This window comes from Colletotrichum spaethianum (assembly GCF_022836535.1).
Source record: "Colletotrichum spaethianum MAFF 239500 DNA, contig21, whole genome shotgun sequence".
NCBI lineage: Eukaryota > Fungi > Ascomycota > Sordariomycetes > Glomerellales > Glomerellaceae > Colletotrichum > Colletotrichum spaethianum.
Window position 1 is genome coordinate 21539 of NW_026054791.1, and position 25299 is coordinate 46837.

A 25299-nucleotide genomic window follows, 5' to 3' on the forward strand; every position below is an offset into this window, starting at 1 on the left:
ATGAATCATCAAGTGACACATGGAAAAGTCCATTGCCATCCCTCTCAGATGCCTGTGAGTCGAGATATGCAAGGCGTAGGGCTCTAGATGAAACTGATGGGTAAGTTCGGTCTCAATCTTGTTCCTTTATGTACTATCAACGAATCATCTAGAAGTCGTCAAGGCTCCATCGGAGCTACCTCAATTGCATTGTCGATGAGCCAACATGGCGTTGGGCAGCCCTTCAAAGATCGAGGGAAAGCACAGCTGTTTATGCATTATGTCCATGATTTATCCATGTGGGTAAGTACCGCCTTCGTACTTCCCATTTTGCAACTTTGACAAGAGCCATCAGGTAGACATATGTGACGCACGGAGACATTTTGGAACAGAAGTGCCAAAGCGAGCTTGTCATTCGCCACTCCTGGCGTATTCCATCATTGCACTCGCATCTCGCAGTCTTTGCAGCATTAAGGGAACGGAAGACTCTCAGCCATCTGCGTATTACAGCCATGCCCTGCAGATTCTTATCCCGATGTTGGATAGCTCAATCGAGGCCCAGAACGAGGAAGTGCTTGCCGCGATTGTGATACTGAGACAGTATGAGGAGATGACCGGTAAGTCGGTATGAGATCGGCGAAAGACATGTAACTGAAGCTTGTGACCTACAGATACTGACTTCGGCGTCCACCTATCCGGCAGCTCCAAGCTCTTGAACTCAATGTTCAGCTTGGCGAGTGAGGGCGGTCTCGGCGAGGCAGCGAGCTGGGTCGTCTTGCGGCAGGACTATTGGGTTGCATTGGTCAACTCTCAGCCTCTCAGCATCAATCTGGATAGCTACAAGGGTTCAAGCTCATTCTTCCGAGTTGAGCCGGAGTGCCTAGCCAACCGCGCGGTCTTTTTGTGTGCTCAGGCCTGCGCCTACGCCTTCCAGCCAACGGCCACTAGGGACTTTGATAGGTGGAATACGCTAAATCAGGAACTCGCAGATTGGCTCATCTCGAACCCTTGGCACGCTGATCCCCTCTGGGTCGAGCCGCCTCATCAGACTAGTGCCAACGGTTCCGTGTTCCCGGCAGTCTGGATGACGCATCCCGCACATGGTAGGTTCTGACCACCGGAATCTATAGCATCTTGGAGTCATGGGCTGACATGCTCAGTGGTTGGATATCAACATTATAGTCTAGCACGAATGGTCCTGCACATCTTTAATCCGTATCTAAGCAAACCTAGCCTACAGACATTCAGGAGAAGGAGGGAATCAGAGGTGATTTTCAACCATAATTTATGGCTCGCGTATAATGTGACTAGACTGACATTGCGAAGGAGGCAGTTCTCGATAACTTCCGCCTCTTGCTCGGGCTCGCGATTAGCAATCCGACTGTTGTCAATTCTGCATTCACAGCCGCACATGCCCTTAGAGCTTGTAGGTTTCTCTTCTAAAGTCATCACATAGATATCATTCACTAACGGTCAGGCGGTCTCTACCTCACCGATTCCAAGGAGCAAGAGGAGAGCTTGAATTTCCTAGAGAAAGTCCATCAGAGAACGGGATGGCGGACAAAAGACCTTCAAGAGCAGCCGACCTTTCAGTGGTCTCAGAACACCAAAAACAGCGCGTTTGGTTTCCTTTTCGTAGATAATCGAGGTCAATAACTCAGGCCCGATCAATTGTGCTGAAGTGGACGTCGGGTTAGCGACAAGGTTAAAATACTTTCCATGCAGTGGAACCTGCGTTCGGAGCTTCCTTCCCTTATTACCATCTAGCTAACAGGGCAGGCTGAGTGGGGCTCACCATTTTTGCTTACCTTCCACGATAGCCTAGGTGAAGCCTGGATGAAATATTGGTAGCATAAAGGTACGATCAGATATCCGACAGTGGGGTTGTCTGGTAACAGGTAGCTAACGTCGATGCTTATCAAAAGTAAAAGTCCGTTTGCCTTACTCCTATCATAGTAGTAGGAAGTCAAAGTCAATAGACCGACTGTGGTTGCTGACCGAAACCTACCATGCCATTATTATTCGGATTCTACTAAGGAACTTCGTATCTATGATGAGTCGAAGACTGAGTCGCTTTTTCTACCGCCGTCTCAAACTTGGGAGGGGTCATCTGTCTCAACATGGAGCGTATTATAGGCAATCTTACCTTTTGACGAACAACCCTCCATTCGCCAATGTAGTCTGCTTGTTTCTCGATGACGCGAATAACATTCGGACTATCGCCCAATGCTTGATGGTACGGCTTTTGACTATGAAGTTGTTCAATCTGACAGTGGTTACCTAGCTGGTCGTTGTGACTGGCAGCGGGGAAGACGTTTCGGTCTGAGGTGCTTTGTTGAATAATGTCTGAGAAAGCTATGCATAGGCGTGTCCGATCGCTTCCAAAATGTTCGATTGGTGAACTTGATCAACGCGCCTCCTAAACCACTGCGCCAGCATATTTCGTCGCTGCGATGTGATACATTGGGTCAAAAGCTTTCATAAGCTACGAATCTAGGACTGACTAACGTACACTCAACATACCGACGGTTTTACCAGCAAGCTAACAAGATCTACGGTAACTGTAATCGAGCATAAACTTCATCTGTCTATTCGCATAAAACACGACTGTCGGAGACTTGACTGTAACAAGACGCTTGCTGTCGCATTCGTGCAGGTTGCCTGGCTGATCGAGGGGTCTTCTTCGGCTTTTTTCCCCTCTTTTTTAGAGAACGACTCATTGTTGTCAATGACCTTGATGTTAAGTGTCAAGGTCAAGGTATCGAAATTTGATTTCGCCTTTATGAGGACGAAGGGATGATATCCTGGGTTTCTCCCTCGCTGAAGGCAACGTTGGCGCAGCTTTTCTCGTGGGGTGAGGAATCCTTTGCCGAAAGCAGATCATCCATTGTCAAGGATGTTTCGATGAAAGATCTGAGGACTTATTAGCTGGGCGGCTCTATGCTGGCATGGCGTGCTGGGGGTAGTACGAAGCAGCTGAATCTACAGAACCACTTGAGAAGCTCAAGGACATGGGATCTGTTACATTCTGTCCCCAAAAGTTGTCCACGTTGAAGTCATCGGAAGAAGAAGATTTTACCGAGTACTGATTTGTAGAATCCATCATCGGATTCTGGTAGTCCATCAACATCTCAAGCGATGAAGTAGGGCTGGAACTCATTCCAAGCTCATTGAAATTGCTGTTTGGTACAAAGTTTCCGAAGGTGGATAGAGCAATCGAATTATCAGGCTGCTCTATATAGCTGATTGGAGTTTGACTCTGCCCATCAAGAGACTTTTGGATGTGAGTTGTTTCTGGAATACTGAGTGTCATAGGGTAGGAGTAGTCTAAAATAGAAAGGTTAGCGAAATAAAGCGTAGTGGGAGTAGTCAGAATCTCACTGGGGTTTTGCTGAGGCTGCTCGAAAGGAGCGGCCGGTACTTGACTGCTCGCTGGATAACTCGATGGGAATGGGTGTTGAAATGTCTTATAGACATCCTCAAGTATATGTTCATCCCATTGGCAAGTTACCACGTCAGACTTTTCGACAGGGGCTGTCAACTCTCCTATCAGAGCGTCTCGCTGACGTTGAGCCTCTTTTAACTCCTTAATCTCGAGTCTAAGGCTATGCTTGGTACGGCTAGAACGTGTCTCATATTTGCAATTCATTCCTCTGGACTGGCACCTCGAGCATAGCTTTCCTCCACTACACTTGGATTGTCTAGGTTAGTTCGATGAACAACAGAAGGGTTAAAGAGAACATACCTTTGCCTTCTTCGCGCGGCAGTTCTCACAGGCTGTCGAAATACATATTCGTGATTTCTGTCTTCTAATGGACTTTGGTAAGGGAGTTGGGGGGGCTCGGTTTTCCATATTATATGAGAGGCCTCAAGGTGATTGAAACCGGTGTCTCATGAATACGTTGCGGTTTAGAGCGTGTAAGGCTAGATGGCAGCTGGTACTGCAAATTTCTGCCTGAAATTTGTGCTGCGTCGACATAATCTCTACAGAAAGTATCTCAAAGAAGATTGATACAATCTTCGTCTCAATTTCGTTCCGTAGTTTCAATTTGAATGGTGTTGCGTTTGATGGGTAACAACCCGCATGAAAGCATGCCACTCGGCGTGGAGTAAGTCGGGATTCCAGTATTAGAAAGATGGTCTAAAGCAGAAGAATATTGACACAATAATTTGACGCCAGTAATGAGTGCGCCGACGTAAAATGATTTGAAATTGTTCCTCAGCCGAATTAAATACAAAACGGCTGGGTGTTCGGCATTCAAGCAGTAGACAGGGCACGGGAAGTTACATGGTCAGACCAGACCGCAAATGACGTATGTATTACACGAACGTCTCAACGGAGTTGATTCCGTCTCCGTGAGCGACATATGAGGGGAACCTTGTTGATACAGGCGTGGATAAGATTTAGCAGAAACTGCAGGGTACTTAGGAAAGGGGAACCCCAGCGACTTCTTGAAAGACAAGCATGTTAAATCAAATAGTCTCCTAAACAAATCCTAACAATGAGTGTATAAGCATCTTCTATGTAACAATAGAAGAAGACCAAGAGTACTTCTGACAATTTGGCGTCTCGTACTCGCGTTGGACTGTGCCCTCAAGTTTCCGAGCTGAGCCGGCGTCTGGTGAAAATCGAGCCAGTCTAGTCGAGTATGTGGGTATTTTGATATTGTATTCGCAACAATTCAGGAAGCATTTCCTATCTCAAGCTTTGAGAGCTTTTTTTTTTTAGAGAGAATCGCTTCGGGCTTTGAAAGATTGATCTAGGAAGAACCGTCTCGGGCTTTGAGAGCCTTATATAGAAAGAATCGCGTGATTCTGGAGGATGGTGCTATATTGCAGGTATCAATGACCCGTTTTCAACTAAGTTTACGGGAAAAACATGGATTCTGATACGCTACAACATCGACGTCAATACCAGAGGCTAATGGATTTATGATATCAATTCGACGCAACCTCGGATTGACTTCGTATCTCGGGCTCTGAGAGCTTTATCTGGAGACGAATCGCTTGAATCTAGAGAAAGGTGCAGCGTTGCAAACATTCGATGACCAGTTGTCTGTTAAGTTTACGGAAATAGCATGGACTCTGGGCCTTTGAAACATCAACGTCGAGACCGGGTGCTGTTGGTTTTACGATATCAGTTTGATGTAATCTTGCATTGACCGTTCACGGAGGGTAAGAAAGTAAATCTGGACCTACGCATTAATTTAGGCACTACGCCGCGCTACGTCACATTTTCCTGTGACATCTAGTGTTCTAGCTTGAACTGCAAGAAGGTCCTTAGCAGAAGGTCAAGAAACAAGGGATATAGGGATAACTTTTAAGCAGTTCGTAGATTGTAATGTGTACCTACATAAGATTGATTCCTTCAAGGACTTCCATGCTTAGATGACCTTAGCGTAACAAATCAATTGCAGGGTAAAGCATGATGTGTTATGAACCTAAGGGACTTTTCCAGTCAGCCGAAGTGAAAAGCCTAGGTAGTTTTACCAGATTGAGCAATTGTACGAAGCTCTAAGACGAGATGGGCCCATTGATGCTGTACTTCCAGGGTGTTGAAGATCACATCAACAGCTAAAGTATCCGTGCTTTGCTTTCGACTATACTACTATTTCTACTGGTCGATGACCGGAGTCTGCCTCCGGAGTACACCTCCTGCCAGGGCAATACTTTCGCTAAGGGAGCCGCCCACCCCTCCATCAAGCTAATGCACACCACGCAATCAATGTGCTCTGACCTGATTTTAACGTCGTTTGATTGATCGGACCATTTACCTGCAGCCCTCTTACCCTGACGTATTGATGAGCATCCACCTGGTGCCATGTCCTTTAACACGTTGTGAGCAATTCCATCTTTTTCATCGATAATGGCTCTGGATTGCGTCTAGTAACGGTCCCCTCCTACCGTTGATTATGAACGGCTCCTGGGCTGTGATTACTGACTACTGAATCAGCTTACAAATGTTCGAAATGAATCACGGTCACGGCTATACCCCACCTGTAGCCGGCCTGACCCGACAAAGGCACACTGTAACCGGAATAAACTTTGGGCATGCTAGCAGCTTTATACATGCCCCCCCATTCTTGCCCCTGGGACAAGGTTCAACGCAGGCACCGGAAGCCCTCCGCAGGTCCCATCGCGTTTGTGTGGGCAACGCTAAGTTTATCATTAGCTTGCACGCTGGTGGATTTGCCGCAGGACGTAGATCGTCTTATGCTAAGGGTCATCGCACTCGGAGAATTTTGGAGCCCCACGATCCAGATATGCTATCACGAGCTTGCACAGATTTACTGAGTGTGTCAAACCTGATGCATTTGTTTTTTGGAAAATATTGGTGACGCGGTCATGCGCGTTTTTGGTGCCATTTCGCCGTCAAGACGTTCGCTTCGCCAGTAAAATGATGGAAGGAAGCCTCAGGAGTGGCGATATTATTTCCTAGATGGTGGAAGTCTAACATCCAGTAATCTTTTAGTTTAGTATCCAACCATCTATAACTTGGTCTGCTTCTCAAGGCGACGGCCATTTTCATCAAAGAAAAGCTTTCTTCCCGTCAATAAAGCCTCTTGCAGGTATGATCCAATTTGCATAGCCTTTACAGCATTTGTAAGCTTCAGAGGAAGCTTGGTGTTATCGAGCGCGGCCGCGGTGAACTCGTTAGCCTCCTGCACAAATGCGTACTCGAAGCGGCCATAATAGTGAGCAGGCACCTCTCTCGTGATCCCTTGGGGCCCATAGTAGTTCACGAAATTAGCCTGGGGATTGCCGTTGACGGTGAGCTTCCCACCAGTGCCAATGAGCTCGGTGGTGTCCTCTTGGCCGTGCGCCATCATGCGAGAGTTATAAAAGTACGCGATCTTGCCCCCCCAGAACTCGACGATGCCCACAGCGTTGTCGCAGTCGCCGTGCTCCTTCAGCTCAGGAGAAATAACAGTGATGCCGGAGGCAGAAACGGACTTGACCTGGGAGTCCTCACCAAAGAACCACAAAGAGAGATCAATGTCGTGGACTTTGCAGCAGTGTCAGTATATAATGTCAATGTTGAATCTTGATGGTACGAACCACTCATGTCGACAAAGCAGCCTCCGTTGAGAGCGGCGTACTTGACGAAAAACTCGCTAGGGTCGTGTTTGTCGCAGGTCTGAGATCTGATGATTGAGGGTCGGCCAATCAAGCCGCTCTCAATCTTTTCAAACGCATCTCGATAAGACGAGTCGAAGCGACGAGAGAACCCACACATGATTTTGAGGTGAGGCTTGTGCTGGGCAGCAGTGACAACCTCCATGGACTATGGTTTATTAGAAGTGATCTCAACACCATGTCGTGTATCCGACTCACCTTGGCGATTTCGAGAGAGATGGGTTTCTCGCAGAGAATGTGGAGGTCCTTGTTAATGGCCTTGATAGCCTCCTCGGCATGGACCTTGGTCACAGTCGCGATGACAACAGCCTGAAGGCCCTCGTGGGAGAGCATCTCATCGTAGTCGTTGTAAAGTTTTACGCCATGGGGCTCCAGCTCTTGTCGTGCCCAAGCAAGCTCGATCTGGTCGGGGGTGAATGCCGCGACGAGCTGTGCGCGGGGAGTCCGCTGTAAGAAATTGATGGCATGACGCTTGCCCATACGGCCAAGGCCGGCGGCGGCGATTCTAAGCTTCTGAGGCATTATGTGTAAGTTTGGTTGAGGGATATTGATAAGGGTTTTCTTGATGACCTTTCCTGGATCTCAAGCAGTAATATCTTCTAGGCTTTCGTACAATAATGAAGAGAAAGAATACCGCAAGATTGTGAAAACCCCAAAAGACTTGAATAGGACTCAGTGGCTTATATGTATAAGAGAAAGACAGCTGCATGCACAAAGATGGGACTTTGGTGGTTTTTGTCTAGCCACAAACCCTCCTCACGGTGTCATGGAGGATGGTTGGAAATGCCTGTCGTCCGGTGTACCATGGCATTCGGGAAACTGATAGCGCAAGATGCCATGGTGGAGGCTCAAAGTGCAACAAACAGAGGCAAGACAAATGTATTTCAGGGACCAATCACGCCGCTCATTCCCGTTGGAAGTTATCTGAGCTCGGAGAGCATTACTACTGCTAGCGAAAACGGAAATGATTTTGCGCTCCCCACGACGATCCCGAGACGCGGGGAAGCGGGTCGGGGGCAGCATCCGAGGCAAGCGGCATACCTATTTTCGGTTCACTTTGAAGCTGGTTCTGTCTAGAATCAATTGGGAAATGAAATCCGCTAGGGCCTATCGCTAAAACTTTTCCCTGAATATCGAAGAATCTTAGACAGCTCAACCTTCGAGCGCCGCCGAATTCAGCGACAGCAAATCAAGCAAGTGTAGTAATGAAACTCGGGTTTCCTGACGGTGCCAAGCAGGAAAGATTACATCATTCATTCGCTATTTCGCTGAATCCAAAGGTTAGAACCTAGAGTGCTTTGAAAACAGGAAAAAGATCTTAATTTTTGGTTGATTCGAGTCCGCCTGAAATGATTTCCGAGTCATCTCTCACAATTTAACAACCAATAGGCATCATCAATAAGTCAACAAGGCCCCGAAATGTCAATACATGGCATTGATAGGTTCAAAAGCTGGGTCAAACATCTTCGGCATTTCCCTCCACAACGTCTCCAATTGTCTTCCCCGCACCACAAAACTTACTCCATCGGTCAGATGCGGATAAAATGGCGCGAGGAGCTTTTCGTCTATTCTGCGCTTGTTGTGATTTCCGAGCGCAAGCCATCACGCTGGTCGTTCAATCTCTGATGCTCACTTCTCACCCACAGACAAAAGCGCCTCTCAAGCTTGCCTCGTCCCACCTAAGCCTGTGTCCAGCCGTCCGCCCCTAGACAGAAACTCATATGCACGAATTCGATTGGGGTCACCTTGAATGCCTGCTTCGAGAACAGGTACCCCCAGGAGGCGGGGCTGCGAGAATTGTCGCGCTAGGTGAATCACTTTTTCTTTGTCTCTCCTTGTCTCACACACAGCATCGGTCCTGTCTTTCGGCCGTTCTTCAGTTGTCGCAGGAAATTTTGCAGACTCCGTTAAGGATAACGGCAATTTTTCGGGCTACAGCGCGCGCACCCACACCCACATGTACAACACAGCACCAGATGTTTGATAAGCTGACCGCGGACCATTCTACTTAGACATATCAAATGTAGGTATGATGGTGAAAATCACTGACAACCGTTATGTCCACGTAGCAACCTCTGTCGGTGTCCAGTTCATAGCTGACTGGCCGATCTTAGGTGACAAAGGGGCCCCTTGTGGGCAGTGCGCGAGAAAAGGCAAAGACTGCGTCCGCGGATCCAGACTGAAGTTTAGGCATATCACAGTCCCAACGTACGCTTATTCGAACTCGTTGTCCGCAAATATCAACGTCGCTAAATAGACAAATCCCTTAGCTCAAGTGATGGTAATTGCGGAGAACTGCAGTATGAGTTTTCTGACACACAGAAGTGGTGTCGAGTACCTGGCAAGAAGATCAGGTTTATTGACGAGACAGCCGATATTGTCAGCATAAACAATGACGCGTCCGATTTTGACGACGAGGTTGCCTCCGAGGCAGATATCATCATCCCACACAGTTCCGCACAACTAACGCCACGACCGATGATTAAAGATTATACAAACGTGTTCACCAAGCCGTCGCAAGAGAATATCCTGATTGCGACTCAAGACACTCAAAATCCTGAGGAGCAAACCCTTTTGCCAATCGAACAAGGCCAGCCCTTTCCTTTGATGATGCCTCCAGCTCTCCATCCACACCCCACATTACGGAACCCATCATTAGGTCACCCGAACTTGGACGATCCGATCACAATCTTCTCCCCAGTTCCACGAAGCCAATTGTCGAGGCCTGTCGGCTCAATCAGCAGGATCGGCAGCGACAAGTTGCCCGAAGACCCCAGTCTTCCAGAGCCGCGTCGGGTATTTCACAACACCAGTCTCCCCTTGGAAGACCGCCGTGAGGCGCATTTGGTCCGGTTCTTCGTGGACTGTATCTCTACGCCTTTCGATTACGGCGATAATCTCAATCGAATGTCGACACTGATCCCGCAGTATGCTGCTTTGAGCCCAGCATTGCTCAATGCCGTTCTGGCACTGGCGGCGAAGTCACATGACCAAGAGGGCAGTCTTGCATTTTTCGACAAGCCCGCAGATCGGTATTTTGATGCCGCTATGGAACTTCTCGAGCCAGTTTTCAACGACTCGCAATTGAAAGTTGACGGTATACAGTTTTCTGCTGTTGTACTTCTGAGGGCTTATCAAGTTATCGATAGTACGTTCGTCTCATTCCTTTGGAGCATAGTACGGCAACGGGAGGGTGGGATCCCTTTATCTGCCCCGTTTATCTTTATCATTTGATACAGCTAACTGAGCGTACTAGCCATATGCGCCACCATGAAGCCACCTTCTGCCATTTGGAACTTCCTTACCTCACGTGTGAGGACTTCAGAAAATGACAGCCTACTGGATGCAGCAATCTGGTCGTGGATACCCACCGAGCTATTCCGATCGATTATGCGGAACGAGCCAATCGACTTGCAATTAGACCACCTAGGCTTCGACCGCTCGCTACAACCGGCTGATGACGATGTATGGGCGCATCGAATAGTTCTTCACACTATCGACATCGTCAATTTTTGTTTTGGGGATACTAAAGATCCTGTGAACTATGAGCGGCTAGCCTCATATGCTGCCGGATGGATAGAAATGGCTCCAGATTCATTCACACCGCTATTCATACATAACGCGGCAGAAAACAGTGTCTTCCCGGAGGTATTGCTCATCAACGATTCTGTTGTACTGGGGCATATCTACTATCATCTTAGTCGGATACTTTTGGCGATCCACAATCCTGATGCGCCGCTGTTATTGAAACGTTCACCCCATGCAGCTTGGGCAATGAATGTAAGTTTCGACATTCGCCCGTTACCCAAGATTCGACACTCAAGTGTATATTGCAGAAAGACATACGCACCGACGTGAAAACCCTTTGTGGGATAGCAGAATCCGCCAAGCAACGCAATCCGGCTCACATGTAAGTCTTGACGCCTATATCATGGACTTTGATATCCGGAGAACGACCTCTTATTCTTTCCAGTGTTGCGTGTATGGCAATTGCGCTGGTCGGCAACCAGTTCAAGATACGAGAAGAGCAAGAGGCGTTATACAACCTCTTCTCAAATACGGCAAGGGCCTTCCAGTTGGACTTAGGCTTGATGTAAGTTATGAATAGATCCCCCTGGCCGCTAAAATCACTCAGATGGCCTTGCACTAGTTTCTAACATGTTCCACACAGTATGCAACACTTGAGAGAGGGCTGGGGTTGGTCAGACTCAGACCTTTCACTCATGAAATCTTGAGGCACCCCGGCTATCGACCGCTTATGGACTTGAAGTTGAGGAGCTCGTTGCTAGCCACCAGGCTGAACTCGTCAGCACGCTAGATGCTTTGGAGCACCAAGTGAGGGACAAAGCTACCGATGGACCAGCGGACTACTCCGACGAAAGAGGCCGAGGTGAGCTGTATAAAGTTTAAGAATCCTTGATTGAGAAATTTCCTTCGCTACGCTCACGGGCTGAACCGACTCCACCTCAATCAGTCTTAATTAGGCTGCTACGCATAATCTCATTCTATCATATATATCTTGTTATACCCAAACAACCCACATAGCCTTTCCGGTTTTTCCCTTGTTTGATACGGAGTAACTTACCTATAAAGATTGCACGAAACTCCTGAAGCCCGCCACCAGCAATCCATCCGAATATCTGCTTGTGCCCCTCTAGCTATCCATCATCACCCGAATCCCCTTGGTGCCAGGCCAAGGCGGTAAGATCGTATCATCCGCATACATCATGAGCCGTTTTTTCGACCAGCCGTAGCTTATAACTCCGGCACAGGGTGGCGAAGCCGATGTATAGCTCCGAATAGGCTAGGTTCAAGCCCAGGCACATGCTCATGTCCCGCCCGAAGGTCAGGTAGTGGTTGAACTGGTGGGCACCGTCCAGCCCGCGAGGTTCGTCCAGCTAGCGCTCCGATCGGAAGGCGGTGAGGTCTGGTAACTGGCACTCGTTCACCAGCATGTGGTATTCGCCCATGCTGACGGCGATGTTGTCGGGGATCACGGTGCCGTTGTAGACCCAGGCGTTGGCGGGGTTGCGGTTGATGCCGACTAGGCGTTCAATGACACCTATGCCAAATGTTTGGGCTAGGGACGAATTAATATAATGGCATTTCAGCCCGAGATAGCGATCAGGGTGGGTGGGGGTCATGGATGAACGTAACCTCTTCGATGACTGCGGTAAGGTAGCTTAACGTCTTCAAGGTCGGCCTCGGGGTAATCTGGCCCGCGTTGGAGATGGCGGCGGCCAGTTCGGTTTGTAGTTTGTCGTGGATCTAGGGATCATGCAGAATGTAGACGTTGTCCAGCGCGAGCGTTCAGGCGGTGGTCTCGAGACCCGCACCGATGAAGCACTCGGCTTCGTGTTGCATGCGCTTGTGGGCGATTTACTCGCGGGGCAAGTTGGAGGCCAGCATCTCGTGGGAGAATGATGTTACCGGTAGCGAATCAGCGCCAGACATCGTGCAGATTGATCGAGGCTTGATAGTTAGTTCATACTCCCTCTGTTGGTGGTAGCACGCAGGCAGTTAGATCGGGCTTATTCTCTCCAGCAAGTCTTGGAGGGATGCTACCCTATCTCCACGCTAGCTATAAGGGGCCCTTACCTCCTTAACAGGAAAGTCTACGATCTTTGACCCAGTGCGCCCAACAGGCTACCGTACATCAGAACTCTACCCTCATACTGACGAAACAAGCCTTTTCTTACTTTACCAGAAGGTCGAACTCGGGTTCTTGGTTACACTACAAGCCTTTCCTTTGAGCTCGATAAATGACTCTCGGTACGGTGGGCCAGCAGTATACAGTACATCAGTTGATCGGCCCAAGAACAAATCGTCAACTTCTTTTCGATCACGTTGTAGTTTCAAGAAGTTGTCGTCCGTCTGCATTTTATTCGAGAGACTGAGGGAGGCCTGGATCGTCCGATTCAACTCAGCCTGCCCTCCCCCACGACCATCAGCGATCCGGAGCGAAGCAACATACCGTTGCCCAGACTGTTTGAATTGCGGGCAACGGCGATGAAGATTCTGAGATGTACTGCCTGACTGTATAGCTATATTATCATAGAGATGCTGCGTAAGCTGGCTAGACGTCGTTCTAACGCCTCTATACCTACTTTACTGCAATCCGAGCATAGCTTCCTTTGTTCCAGCTTCGCCCCCACCCCGGCCACTTCGTCCCAGACTACATACAAGTAAGCATGCAACTAAGCATGCTTTGATGGGCACCCCCATGCCATGACGATCCAAGAACGCACAAGTGGCCTGTCAAAGAAAAGTAATGCATACCATAGCACCTAACTAGTCTATCATTCTGCATCAGAGCCAACAGCTGAAACCTAATCATAATTTAGAACGAGCAGGCAAGATAAAGAGAACAGTCCAAGCCCTAGAATTAAATCCATAAGGCAACCTGGGTATCCATTACTTTGGCGAAATCACCACCCGGCGCATTCGGTACTACAGGTGTCGTCTGGGCTCCTTCAACAAGTCGTAAAGCTTAGTTCCTTGTAGCTCCGCCGGCAAGACCACCAACACCGGAGTGGGTGAGACCTAAGGTATGGGTCCCATGGGCTGGAATGTTAGCGTGGTTTTCAGCTCGAAGGTTGGCTGCAACCACTCTGGCTGACGCCCGAACACAATGAGGAAACTAGCATGATGCGGATGACCCAGTCCGCCACGGACAACTGCCACAGTTTCGATGCCAAAGCGGATTTACATGCCAAGGCCGAAGGTATGAACATCGTCTAACTGGATCGACTGGACGATGCACTACGTGATGGTGATCCAATCCTCGAGGTCATCCGAGGAACCGCCACGAAGGGTGACGCCGGCACGCCTGGCATTGTCAGTCTCAGTGCCGAAGCACAACCGGCAGCCATCAGAACTTCGTATGCCTACACGGGCATCAAGAGCAACACCTAGTCTCTGGAGTGCCACGGTACTGGTACGCCGGCTGGCGACCCGACGAAAATGCCACCTTGGTGTACGCAGGCACCCACGAGTCCGGTCAGGAGCCAGCGATCGGATCCATCAAGAGCAATTTCGGCCACCATGAGGCCGCAACTGGATTTTCCGGGTCGATGAAGGTCGTTCTCGCCCTGGAGCATGGCATCATCCTCAGCAACCATATCTTCGTCAATCCCAATCCTAACAAGGATTTCGCGGCATCCCGTGTCCGTGCCACGCACATGGCTATCAAGTGGCCTCAGACGTCGCTCGACGTGCGTCGTGCCAGTGTGAAGTCGTTCGGTTTTTGCGGCTCCAACGCACTTATCATTGTGGGAAAAGTCCATTCGCAACCTACGTCTCTACCTACAAGGTGATCACCTCAGACTTCTTCGGCGATGACGAGAACGATGGAGAAGTGGTTGTCGCTGAATATGCTCCACCAAAAGTTCTCGTCCTGTCAGCCAACGACCAGCAATCGCTAAACAACTGCATCAGTGCGATCTCCGAGAATTTTATCAATCCTAATGTCGCGGTCGACTTGGACGACCTGGCCTACGCACTTGACGAGCGCAGGAGCCACCACTGCTATCGTGCTTTTTTGATCAGCCACAGCAGCAGCAGTAGAGATCAGGAACAACTGCACTTCGGTCAGAAGGCTGTTTCGAAACCTCGGGTTGGATCGTTCTTCACCGGTCAGGGAGCGCAGTGGTCTCAAATGGAGCCGGGTCTTGTCAAGGCTTCCCACAAGCGAGAGAAGTGGTTGAGAAACTAGACCAGATCCTCCAGAAGCTGCCCGATCCGCCCTGGTGGTTTCGGCTTGCCGAGGCCTTAATACAGCCTGAATTTTCCTAGCCTCCCGTGACTGCATTGCAACTAGTCATCCTTGATGTTGTGAAGGAATGGGAGACCCACTCTGCCGCAGTGGTAGGACACTCGTCCCGAGAAATCGCCGCCACTGCCCCCACCGGTAGTCTGAATACATCGGGCGAAGCCATCAAGATCGTCTACTGCCGCGGTCGGGCGACTAATATATTCCCGCTAGAAGAGCCGCTAGAAATGTTGGTTCTTCGCGTAGACGTTAAGACTGTTGAGAAGTATTTGGCGCCTAGAGAGAGGTGCAGATTACAAGAAGACCCTCCGACTGGGAAATATACTCTGGATACCAGGCTACATGATGGGCAATCAGACAATCTTCCAGGGAGGCGATGAGAGCCGTGTTCCGGATAGCAATAGTCACCAAGTGGAACAAGAAAGAGCCTCCCCGATACCAGTTCCGTTTCCGTGACATCCGCTTCCTGCACGACTTGGTGCTCGAGGAGGACGAGCCTGCCACCTGCACATTGGCCCTTATACTAACGCGTGGAGAACCAATCCGTGATTAGTACAAGATCCGCGTCTTTTCGACCAAGCGAACCGTTTACACCGAGTACTGCACGGGTCTGACTGGATGTCATTCGAGGAGGCTGCCACTCTCTGCGGCGTCTACTTGACTTCCGTCTACTGTTTGTTCGATATAGCCGATGTGAATGCTAGTAAGACCGTACTCATCCACTCCGCTGCAAGTTGTGTGGGTATTTCCTCGATGCAGATGGCTCAATATGCCAATGCTGAGGTAAGTAGTAGTCGTGGTATCTTATCATGTTCGCTGTGGGAACACAACCAACTCTCTCTGCTACTAGTCTTCTGTGTCTGGTGGATCTCCGGACAAGAGAGACTACATCAAATCTACTCTTGACCTGGACAACGACCCCATTTTCAACTCCCGCAACACTTCCTTTGGTGGCCAGATCGTAGCTGCTACTGGCATCCGAGGAGTCGACATCATCCTCAATTCCTTGACCGGTGACATGCTGGATAAATGTTTCCACATTCTGGCCAAATGGAGGCATCATGATTGAGATTGGGAAGAAGGTTATTCTGGATCTTAACAGCCTCACCATGGAGCCGTTCGACCACATCTTCTCTCTGAGCGCCGTAAATATGTCTCACCAGAGAGGCCCAGACCATCTCATCACTCGGTAAGTGCTGTTCTAGACCAGACTATTTGTCTGAGCACTGCCTGCTAACTGTTTTTTTGGTTTTTTGTAGTCTAATGAATAAGCTCTTTGAACTACTTGAGGAACGTCATGTCAAGCCCATCAACCCCATCCACGTCTCGTTCACTGGTGTTGACATCGCGGTGCGTTATCTTCGTGCAGGCAAGCACATCGCACAGTTTGTAATTTCGGAAGGGCCCGAGCCGAAAATTTCAGCTTCTGTAAGCTTCACCGTTCGCCTCAACGGAAACAAGTTTGCTCACTGTGCCGCAAAGGTTGAATCTTGGCAAATTGCACTTGCAGTGACAGGACAGTTAATGCGCAATCCCTAAAAGTGGCAAAAGTGGCTGTCGACCCCACTAATCATCCGTTGGGGGACCTACCTTGACTGTAAGGTGCCTTGCGCTCATCTGCTCTTCCTTCGGTCGCCCCATCATTCCCGCTCGCCTGCACCTTCATAAGAGACGGATAATTACGTAGCCAGCTGCTAGAAAGAGGTTCTAATCAACCTGGTTAAGACGTCTCAAATCCAACATTTCAAGATTAAATTTTGCAATGGTTGTGGCAACGGAAGGTAATTGGTTAGGCCTGATAAATGACTTGGAATATAGGCCTGAGAAGAAACTCATGCTAGTACTCCACCTAAACGCAGGACTCTCAACAGAATGCAACAGACTGAATTTCATTCACGATCGGTCTCATGATTTTGGTTTCAATGTCGGTGTGACTTGATGTGTTTCGGTGTAATTTGGTACAGAATCGGAGGGGCAATCAAGATGCGTGGCGGTTCATGCATACTACCCAATACCTATACAAAAGGGACGCAAGTGGATTTATCTTGATTATTTTGATGCTGGTGCTGACGAAAAGCCGAATCCGTATGACTCAACCCGAAGGTTCTTCTTGAGCTAGGATTGCATTAGTTTAAGGTTTGGTTAGTGCAACCTGACAGGCAAATCGACGTATGAATACACCAATCAAACTAAAAATGTGTGACTAATTTTCCCTAGTCGGCATGAAATTATCGAAACACGGGGCATTCACAACTTTGAGAAAGCTAAGGCCAGGGTAGTATGTCCTCCCTAGTCATGAAACATAACTTTATGCCAGTGGAAGGCTTACAAGCGTATCCAGTGAAAGCTTAAGTGAGCCCAAGTGATTAATTAATATACTAGGAGTTCTGCATAGACGAAATGGGGTTTTCGAAGGGTTTGCTGTTGCTTACCCGATGATTGTTTTCGGGTTCTTCGGGGTACCCAACTTTGGAAAGTTGTTCTATTCAATTAGCCTTACAACAAGGTCAAGCTCATCGGCTGAATATGTATTAGCGGATAGGCTTCTGAAAAGTGTTTTAAACTTTCTGCATCATTGGCAAAGTTCGATATAGTCCCGCTGCCCGCCACCCAAACACTCGACTATATATCTCGCGCAGAATTTGAACAGACTAGTCATTTTAATTTGGGGTTCTCACCAGCAGGATATATTTGACCACAAAATCTTCTCTACGGAGGCTGAAGTCTTAACTTGTTCGTACGTCCTGCATCACGATGGGCTTCAACGTCGAGCCGTTAAAAGTTCAACCGGGTACAAAGGTTAAGGTATGAAGTGTGACCATCTCTCGGATTAGCTCCTTGATAAAACCAAATATATTAACGCCTTTTAGTTTGGGGCAAAGATTAGTGGCCTAGATGTGAACAATATCTCGGGTAAGATCTTGACTCTTACTCCTGGAAAGCATCCTCCTTACTGATAGAATTTCTAAAGATGAAGACCTACAGCATCTGAAACAGGTCGTCTGGCATCATAAGCTCGTCATCATCAAAGGGCAGCAATTTCTCCGGCCCTTTAAGCAATGGGAATTAGTAACCAGGCTGGATCCTGAAGCGGGACCGCAGAACCCTGACATTTTCATGAAAGACTTCCACCCTGATGGGGAAGGTGTCCTTGTACGTGGGATAAAAACTACTGACTTTATTTCAACGGGCTTCGCTAATCTCCTTTGTACAAGAAAGAAAGAGGGGTGACGGGCGTCCCAGGTGTCGAGAACGTCCACGTTGTCGGCAAGGGCTATCAGGGTAAAGACCATTACGGTTTGAAGAACCTGAATCTCGACAAGTCCTTTTCGTATGAGAATCATGATCCAACCCTGCCTCCTGATGAGCTTGAGAACGGACATACCCGATTCCAAGGTTGGCACTTCGATGCACCGCTGTACAGCAGGGATCCTCCACTATTCACCGCGTTTCGTGTCTTTCGGCTACCTCAAGGACCAGATATCACGATCCATTGGGACGACGGGTCCGGGTTTAGCATGAAGTCGGCTCCGGGGATGACACCATTCTTCTGTTGCTCACAGCTCTACGAGGAACTCATGACGGATGAAGAAAAGCAGATAGCCGACAATAGTTGGGTAGAGTATGCCGCATTTCCGTATGAGTGGAACCACAACTGCAAGTTTCTGCCGAATGGGCTCGGAATCATCAGCCAGGGCAAGGAGCTTTCAGAAGATGCGCTGATGGAGATGAAGCCCGACGAGGCCAAGATCAGAAGAGTAAGAAACTTGTGTTTTGATCACAATAAATACTGACAACGGGCAGTACCCGATGGTGTGGGTCAATCCTGCTACAGGAAGGAAGTGTTTCCAGGTGCAGTCCAACGCAGCTAAGAGACTTTTTATCCGGAGGAGCTCCCACGAGGCACCGAAAGTAGTAGACGACGTTGCTGAAGTTCGGCGATTTCTACTCGATATTCAATTGCGTATCCTGAGGCCTGAGTACATTCTAATCCCGCAAGAGGAAGAGGGAGACTTGCTACTATGGGACAACTGGACCACCATGCATACCCGCGTGGACTATCCTGCTCGGTACGGGCCTAAAACGTGTCATCAAGCGGGTACGAATTCCAGTAGAGGGCCTATGGGCCCTGTTGCCACTCCTGCCTTTTGAGGTAGTGCATCTAGAGACTTATGTTTTGAGATTGTTCAGTGAATACAAGCATGGCCGAATTGCCATGTTATGGCCAACAAAAGGTGAAGGTTTTCATATCTAGGGATGCTGAACTGACCCAAGCCAGTTACCGGCTCGGCTAGGGCGCTATACGGATAAGGCCCTGCGACCGCGCCGAGACCCATTATTACCGCCCAAGCCGGCTGAACTCTGTACCCGTGCTTCGCGTTTGCTTATTGAATATAGAGATATAGAACGCAAGGAAGTTAGAATGAACCTAACAAACAGTTTACTAACTTCAAGGTAACTCGCAAAACTCGAATTGAGACCGATGTGGTAAATATCAGTACAGCTAAACACAGCCACTCTATTGGCCCGTGAAATAACGAAATCGTAAAATAGTTGTTGGTTGGCACGCAGATTGATCGATCAAAAGTAACGGACTCATGGTGATGGCCATTAAGATAAAGTAGGGCTAACGAGGGTCGCGGTATAGTGATCTGAGGTGGTGTGCCATAACTTGTCAAACGGCGACGAGTGGCAGTGTCACACAAGATCCAAACACCAGGCAATAAGTTTCAAGCAAGGATAAGGTCTTGTGCTTCAATATGGCACTTTCGATTACAATTGTGCTATATTTGACCTTGGTACTGTAGAAGTACGCTTTCCAGCACATGAAGAGTAATGATTTCTTCTATATTCTCGCTAGTGATGATCATCTGTTGGTTTGGAGTCCTTTTTATCAAATATAAGGGAAACCTCCTCAATAGTGTATCCCTTGGTCTCGGGAAATAAAAAATAGGTGAAGAGAACTTCACATGCCAAAATTCCGACGTAAACTGTGTAATACTTCCAGCTTAAGTTCTTGAAGGCCACCGGATTCGCATACTGGCTGGCGGCGTTGAAGGCATACGTCAATAAGTAATGCAGGGCCATAGCTTTAGCTCGGAGGTGGTAGGGGCATATCTCAGCTATGTACAAAGGAGTCAGTATAGCATATCCTATGTCATAGCCAAATTGAAACAAAAAGACCATAACCACTAGAGCTTTACTGGATGCTGGTTGAGGATTTTGGGTGAATCGCTCTGTGGCAATGGTAAAGCCAACCATAGAGAGAAGCATGGTGACGCTCGAAGATAGGAACATAATGCGACGGCCGAGCTTGTCGACGAGCCCAGCACCCAAAAGTGCAGCGCACAAGTTGAAGACTTGCAACCCGCAGTTAATTCCTACCTGCTGCGCAGGCGCTGTGATGCCGACCTGTCTCAGGGCGATGAAAAGGTAGGTGGTTATAATGTTGCCTCCGCTCCACGCCCCGAAAATAGTGCAAAAGACGACTAACAGCAGCCTTCGGCGATTCCCAGAACCTTGGAGCCATGAGATCCATCTTGTGATCTGACTGTTGTGATCAAATTCGATCGCTTGACAGATTTTGGTGTACTGGGCTAATACCACCTCATCATCTGATCTCCCGTTGGCATGGAATCGCACCAGGATGTTTTTAGCTTCCGCATGGCGGTTTTGCGATACAAGCCACCTTGGGGATTCTGGCACAGTAAATATCAGTAGAAGCTGAGTTACCGGTGGGAATAATTGCAGTATTGTCGGGATTCGCCAGCTCCACTGATTAGGAAGACGTAGGCTCCCGAAAGAGACCCATGCCACTACTAGTTCGGCAATTAGTGGGAGTAAGAAGCGTCTCAGAGTATCTACTTACCCAGAGATCCAATGAAGAACAGAGACCCATATGCGCTAACCAAAAAACTTCTTTGTCGCGGGTGGGCGAGTTCTGTAAGCAGGACAGGGCAGCTGGCGGAGACAAACATCGACCCTATGCCGAGCTACTTTTTGATCAGATGGTATTAAATCCAGCGAGGCGACTAAATATTTACAATGAAGCGAGTGAGAACATATAGGTGAGAGTTATGACAAAAAAACTTGGCCTATCACTGTAGGCATCCTGTCAGTTTTGGTGCTAGACTTCGGAAATTTGTTAATACAAAGAGAGATTCGTACTTACCAGCACCAACCATTATGATGTCTCCTATGCATATCATGGTTCTTCGGCCAAATGTGTCTACGGCCCAACTCAAGACTGGAAAAGCGATCATGGCACCAAACGAATAGCTAGCAGCCATCAACCCAATGAGATTGCTATCCTCGGGATTGAGGCCCAAGTCTGAACAGCTTATGTTACAATGCGTTCCTTGGCATGCATGGTGGTGACACAGCTTCTTACCATAGTACCCTGCTATTCGTCAGTTCAGGTATATCGGTAGACTCAAAGAAGTATCAACACTTACAGTGAGGCATACTTAACAACGAGCCTATGAGTGTACCATCATACCCAATCATCAGCGGGCCAATGAAGACGGCAAGCAGCCGGAGATTTAGACTCTTTAGGCCCTGGTCTTTCCACCATCGTAGGTGAGGGGTACTAGATATTTTTCCAGCGATTAACGGCACTGGAGACTCTGTAGTCTTTTCCTCACTGCACTTGGAAGCACCATCGTGAAACATAGCATTCTTTGTTCCAAGAGACTGCATTGTTAGAGTGATAGATTATTTGATGAATTTGGTCAGAACTATTGTGAGTTGGCGGTTAGGTTGGGTCTACCTTCAGACGACAGTAATAGCAAGAAGCGTCTTCAAACAGGAAATGCAGTTGTATTTCTAATCGATCAGGCGCAGGCGTATAACACTGAACTTTATTGTTGAAACAGGCCTTTGAGTTGAGGTTTCAGCTGCTAGAGCCTTGCTTGAGGATCCAACTCCCCAACAATCAATCCCTGGTACATTCGGGTGGTGAACAACTCAAAAAATGTGCATACCCAAATCAAACCAATGAGTCCGTGATTTCGGCCCTGGAGCACTCAAAAATGGAATGACCTGGCATGGCTGGAGCTGAGTTTACCTTAGTCATCAAAGCAAGTTTCCGGTTAAACAGAGCTGTTCCAATCCAACCAAATGGCATCTGAAGAGCTGACTGCGGCTCATGATTCAGTCCCGGAGAGTTTCTGACTAGGTTTCAACCACCCGTTGTTCCCACACCACTTTTGAAAGCACTTCAGGACTTTGATATAGACTCGCTAGTCTCATGAGTGTGTCCATAACATTAAAAACCCCTCCCCCATTTGAGGGGAGGAAATCCGCTCGAAGTCATTAAAGAAAGTTGTATACAGGGAACGAATAATACTTCACCAGATCAAAACCACATCTACGAGGCAACAATCGTCGAGTAAAACAGAAGGCTTTCACTTCTCCTATACGCTTGTAGCCCACGAAGTAGGAAAGACCCAGAACCTTGCACCTGAACTGTTCCAAGGCAACAAAGGCGTAGCTCCTCTGAGCGTCAACGACAGATGACACGCAGAAGCCTCTCTTCACCAGTGTGAGCTCTCTGGTTAGTTGTTTCAAATGTTATGACATTTGCAGTCCATTCACTTTCTCAAATACTTTTCTGTGAGGAGTAATTCCTAACTCTGATTTGTGGACGGTGCGGCCAAACGCAGGCTGGAATTAATTTGGGTATCCGGTTGCATGCCAAGCGTCGACAAAGGAGTTGGACCATAGGCTTCGCACTAGATTGCTCGGCATCCCAAGCACATGTGAGAGGCAACAATGCCCATTTCCTATGAGCTGATGCGCATAAGGTTATATCGGAAAACCTTTGGCATGCTATCCCCCAAAAACCAAAGTGTTCAGTAAGTATGGAATATCACCATAAAACCTCCTGCTATCACAAGAAACTTTAAGACTTTTCTGGTAACTGCATAATCCTTCGACTAGCGAATAAACATTATCTGTATGACTAGACTTGGAAAGTTTGTATTTTTCTTCTAAGTTCTCCCCTAAACATATCTTGAAGTTGAGAATACAATGGAGTGCAGTAGTATGTATGCCCTCGATCTTCGTGATTATCCTCAGCGAATTCTCCATCTTGGTGTTTGACTTGTTTAAGAATTGAACCCTTGCAATAAGCAACGTATCATTGTATGGACGACCTGCGAAGAGCTTTTAATAAGACACTTCGAGTTAGCCGGTCTGGTGAAGAATTTCCTTCTTTCCAATTCTTTCGACAGTCTTGGATTCTACGGCACGCACGCAAGCTGGATTGTAGTTAGGTTCGGCACGTACACGGGTTAGCTTCAAGGGATATCAAAGCGGTTTCTATGCTGAAGAGAGAGCTTCCAAATGCTTACCCCACCGTCCGTACTCAAGGTTTGGTCGAATTGGCAAAGCATGCCAGGTAGTGGCGAAGGTAAAAACCTAGTACACACTGTCTGGGTTTTATCTAAGCCCGTCTGGAACCGCGATAAGGCAGTGGTGTTAAGCCGATTGTTGAAGTGGGCAATGTGGCTGCGCGCACAACGAAAGTGGGGCAATTCGGCAAAATGACGGATACATACCTTGGACGGATTTCGCCAGCCAAATACGCGAAATCCGATGGCACGTGCATCTTGGTACTAGGCAAAGGGGGGTCCGCCGGAAGAGGGGACTCTCACACACACACAATAGCAGATCCATAAGCAATAGTCACAACAAGGATATCCTATCAATTGACGTACTTCGACACCGATGACCTGCACTACATTGCATGCACCCAACCTCCAACAATTCTGTTACCGACTACATGTACTAAAACGAAAGTAGCGAATAAACTTTCTCACAGCTCCATATTAACTGAGTTATCAGAGAACCTAACAGCAGCATGAAACATAGTAAATAGCTTATAATGTCAAGCCTCAGGAATTTATTGAAAAAGTGCAAATCTTCCACGAAAACACACTCTTTGATCGAGAAAGGGCTAAACCATGTATTGTTGTTACAGCTGCTGATGACTATGTCTTGGCATGTGGAATCGAAATTCTTGCGAACAGCGCCCAGAAAATCTTTCTGACGATGCCAAATAGGGACAACTAAGAAGACATACTCAAAAGCTACTTCATGGCCGTAACTTTTACCAAGGTTAATGTCTGACTGTGGTGGGCAACTCTAAGTGTTCGAAGTAATTCTCAAAGCGAAGAACACGGGATACTCATTGCCTCGTAAATGGCTTGATTTGATACAAAAATATATAGGAGTAGTTGTATGACATTTGACACCAATTAGGTACGTTTAGACGGTTTTCAAGCTAGAAGTCCCTTTAAGGTAAGCTCGCAGACTACTCACTCCTCGCAAGGCCAAATAACAGTTAGTATAAGTGACATTAAAGACAATTTTTAATAATGATAGTCTTGCGACGATCATTGGCTGGGTAAAGAATCACATTCAGAAATCGAAGGCAAAGTAAGCCCCTCTAGATAGAAGACTTAGTGAGGACTGAGATGTAAACACGTATCCGATCCATCAAAAATGCTATTCTCAAACTGCCAAAAAAAACATTTCAGGTCTTCCTTATCGTCTGTTTCATTCTTCGTTCTGCTGGGGAGGCTTTGTGGTAGAAGAGACGGCAGGAGACTATGAGCAGACTCCCGAAAGAAGTATCCTTCTACTGTAAGTAGTATCACAAGTTATTTACGCCGGTAGAGCTGCCCAACTGCCTATTATGACTTTCACACTGGTTCTCTCTCTCTCTTAGTACCCTACTGAGCGACGTGTTATAGGACAACAGAAGCGCCGATGCAGAGTGAGGCATCTGTGTAAGCAAGCCATCCAGGTGCTTTCAATTGAGTCAACTGAACTGTGCGCAGCTAGCTGGATTGGTACTCTTAGCAGCTGGATGCGAGACCTAGTGCGAAGGAAAATATTTTGATTATCCGATAACTAGGCCGGATGAAACTTAGCACCGCTTACAGAAACCTTGAACAAGAGCGTAGGAGAAAGCCAGAGCCACTGCAGAACACAATTTCTGTGGGAGCAGCGGAATGAGCTTTGCCATTTCCTGGCAGCTTGTATTAAGAAATATTGGTGTTTCCTATAATACAACTACTATTTCGAACGCTATGACAGAGCATTACAGTCTGTCCTGTGAGGTCAATAGCTCTTGCATTTCGGAAAAAGCATAGATCTAGAGACAAGTACCCATAGCATCTTGGAAACGTAACCGCACCTGCTGAGACCTCCGAACGCACGATTCCGCGCCGTCTACGTGAGGCTTCGGATTGGGTCTAAAGACGGGACTTCGAGACAGAAAACCCCATCTTCTGTTAACCTTAATGCCAGTGCACAGGAACCCAAGGCCTTGGCGTTCTACTGCACATTCTGTTTTGTCGGATAAAAAGGATCGAACGACCTGGTCATCCTTCCTCACGATCTAC

General features: G+C 47.9%; 7 protein-coding genes across 7 annotated transcripts; 5 read left to right on the plus strand and 2 right to left on the minus strand.

Annotated features, from left to right (window-relative positions):
• Positions 1-514: 514 nt before the first annotated feature.
• ColSpa_07960 (uncharacterized protein) lies at positions 515-1093 on the plus strand (the record flags this gene model as incomplete). The annotated part of the gene is made up of 2 exons (XM_049274172.1): positions 515-596; positions 651-1093. 2 exons carry the CDS (start codon positions 515-517, stop codon positions 1091-1093), a joined length of 525 nt encoding a protein of 174 aa, XP_049130129.1.
• Positions 1094-6467: 5374 nt separating this feature from the next.
• Positions 6468-7638, minus strand: ColSpa_07961 (scyllo-inositol 2-dehydrogenase (NAD(+)); the record flags this gene model as incomplete). The annotated part of the gene is made up of 3 exons (XM_049274173.1): positions 6468-6985; positions 7039-7264; positions 7315-7638. The coding sequence occupies 3 exons, from the start codon at positions 7636-7638 to the stop codon at positions 6468-6470; spliced, it is 1068 nt and encodes a 355-aa protein (XP_049130130.1).
• Positions 7639-12014: 4376 nt separating this feature from the next.
• On the minus strand, positions 12015-12260 carry ColSpa_07962 (uncharacterized protein; the record flags this gene model as incomplete). Its single annotated transcript, XM_049274174.1, has 1 exon — positions 12015-12260. The coding sequence occupies one exon, from the start codon at positions 12258-12260 to the stop codon at positions 12015-12017; it is 246 nt and encodes an 81-aa protein (XP_049130131.1).
• Positions 12261-13764: 1504 nt separating this feature from the next.
• On the plus strand, positions 13765-14830 carry ColSpa_07963 (highly reducing polyketide synthase ATR6; the record flags this gene model as incomplete). Its single annotated transcript, XM_049274175.1, has 3 exons — positions 13765-13840; positions 14032-14387; positions 14429-14830. The coding sequence occupies 3 exons, from the start codon at positions 13765-13767 to the stop codon at positions 14828-14830; spliced, it is 834 nt and encodes a 277-aa protein (XP_049130132.1).
• An 810-nt stretch (positions 14831-15640) lies between these two features.
• On the plus strand, positions 15641-15956 carry ColSpa_07964 (highly reducing polyketide synthase easB; the record flags this gene model as incomplete). The annotated part of the gene is made up of 2 exons (XM_049274176.1): positions 15641-15670; positions 15738-15956. 2 exons carry the CDS (start codon positions 15641-15643, stop codon positions 15954-15956), a joined length of 249 nt encoding a protein of 82 aa, XP_049130133.1.
• A 40-nt stretch (positions 15957-15996) lies between these two features.
• Positions 15997-16426, plus strand: ColSpa_07965 (uncharacterized protein; the record flags this gene model as incomplete). Its single annotated transcript, XM_049274177.1, has 2 exons — positions 15997-16076; positions 16147-16426. 2 exons carry the CDS (start codon positions 15997-15999, stop codon positions 16424-16426), a joined length of 360 nt encoding a protein of 119 aa, XP_049130134.1.
• A 1215-nt stretch (positions 16427-17641) lies between these two features.
• Positions 17642-19039, plus strand: ColSpa_07966 (putative dioxygenase; the record flags this gene model as incomplete). The annotated part of the gene is made up of 4 exons (XM_049274178.1): positions 17642-17692; positions 17873-18040; positions 18103-18645; positions 18692-19039. 4 exons carry the CDS (start codon positions 17642-17644, stop codon positions 19037-19039), a joined length of 1110 nt encoding a protein of 369 aa, XP_049130135.1.
• Positions 19040-25299: the final 6260 nt, after the last annotated feature.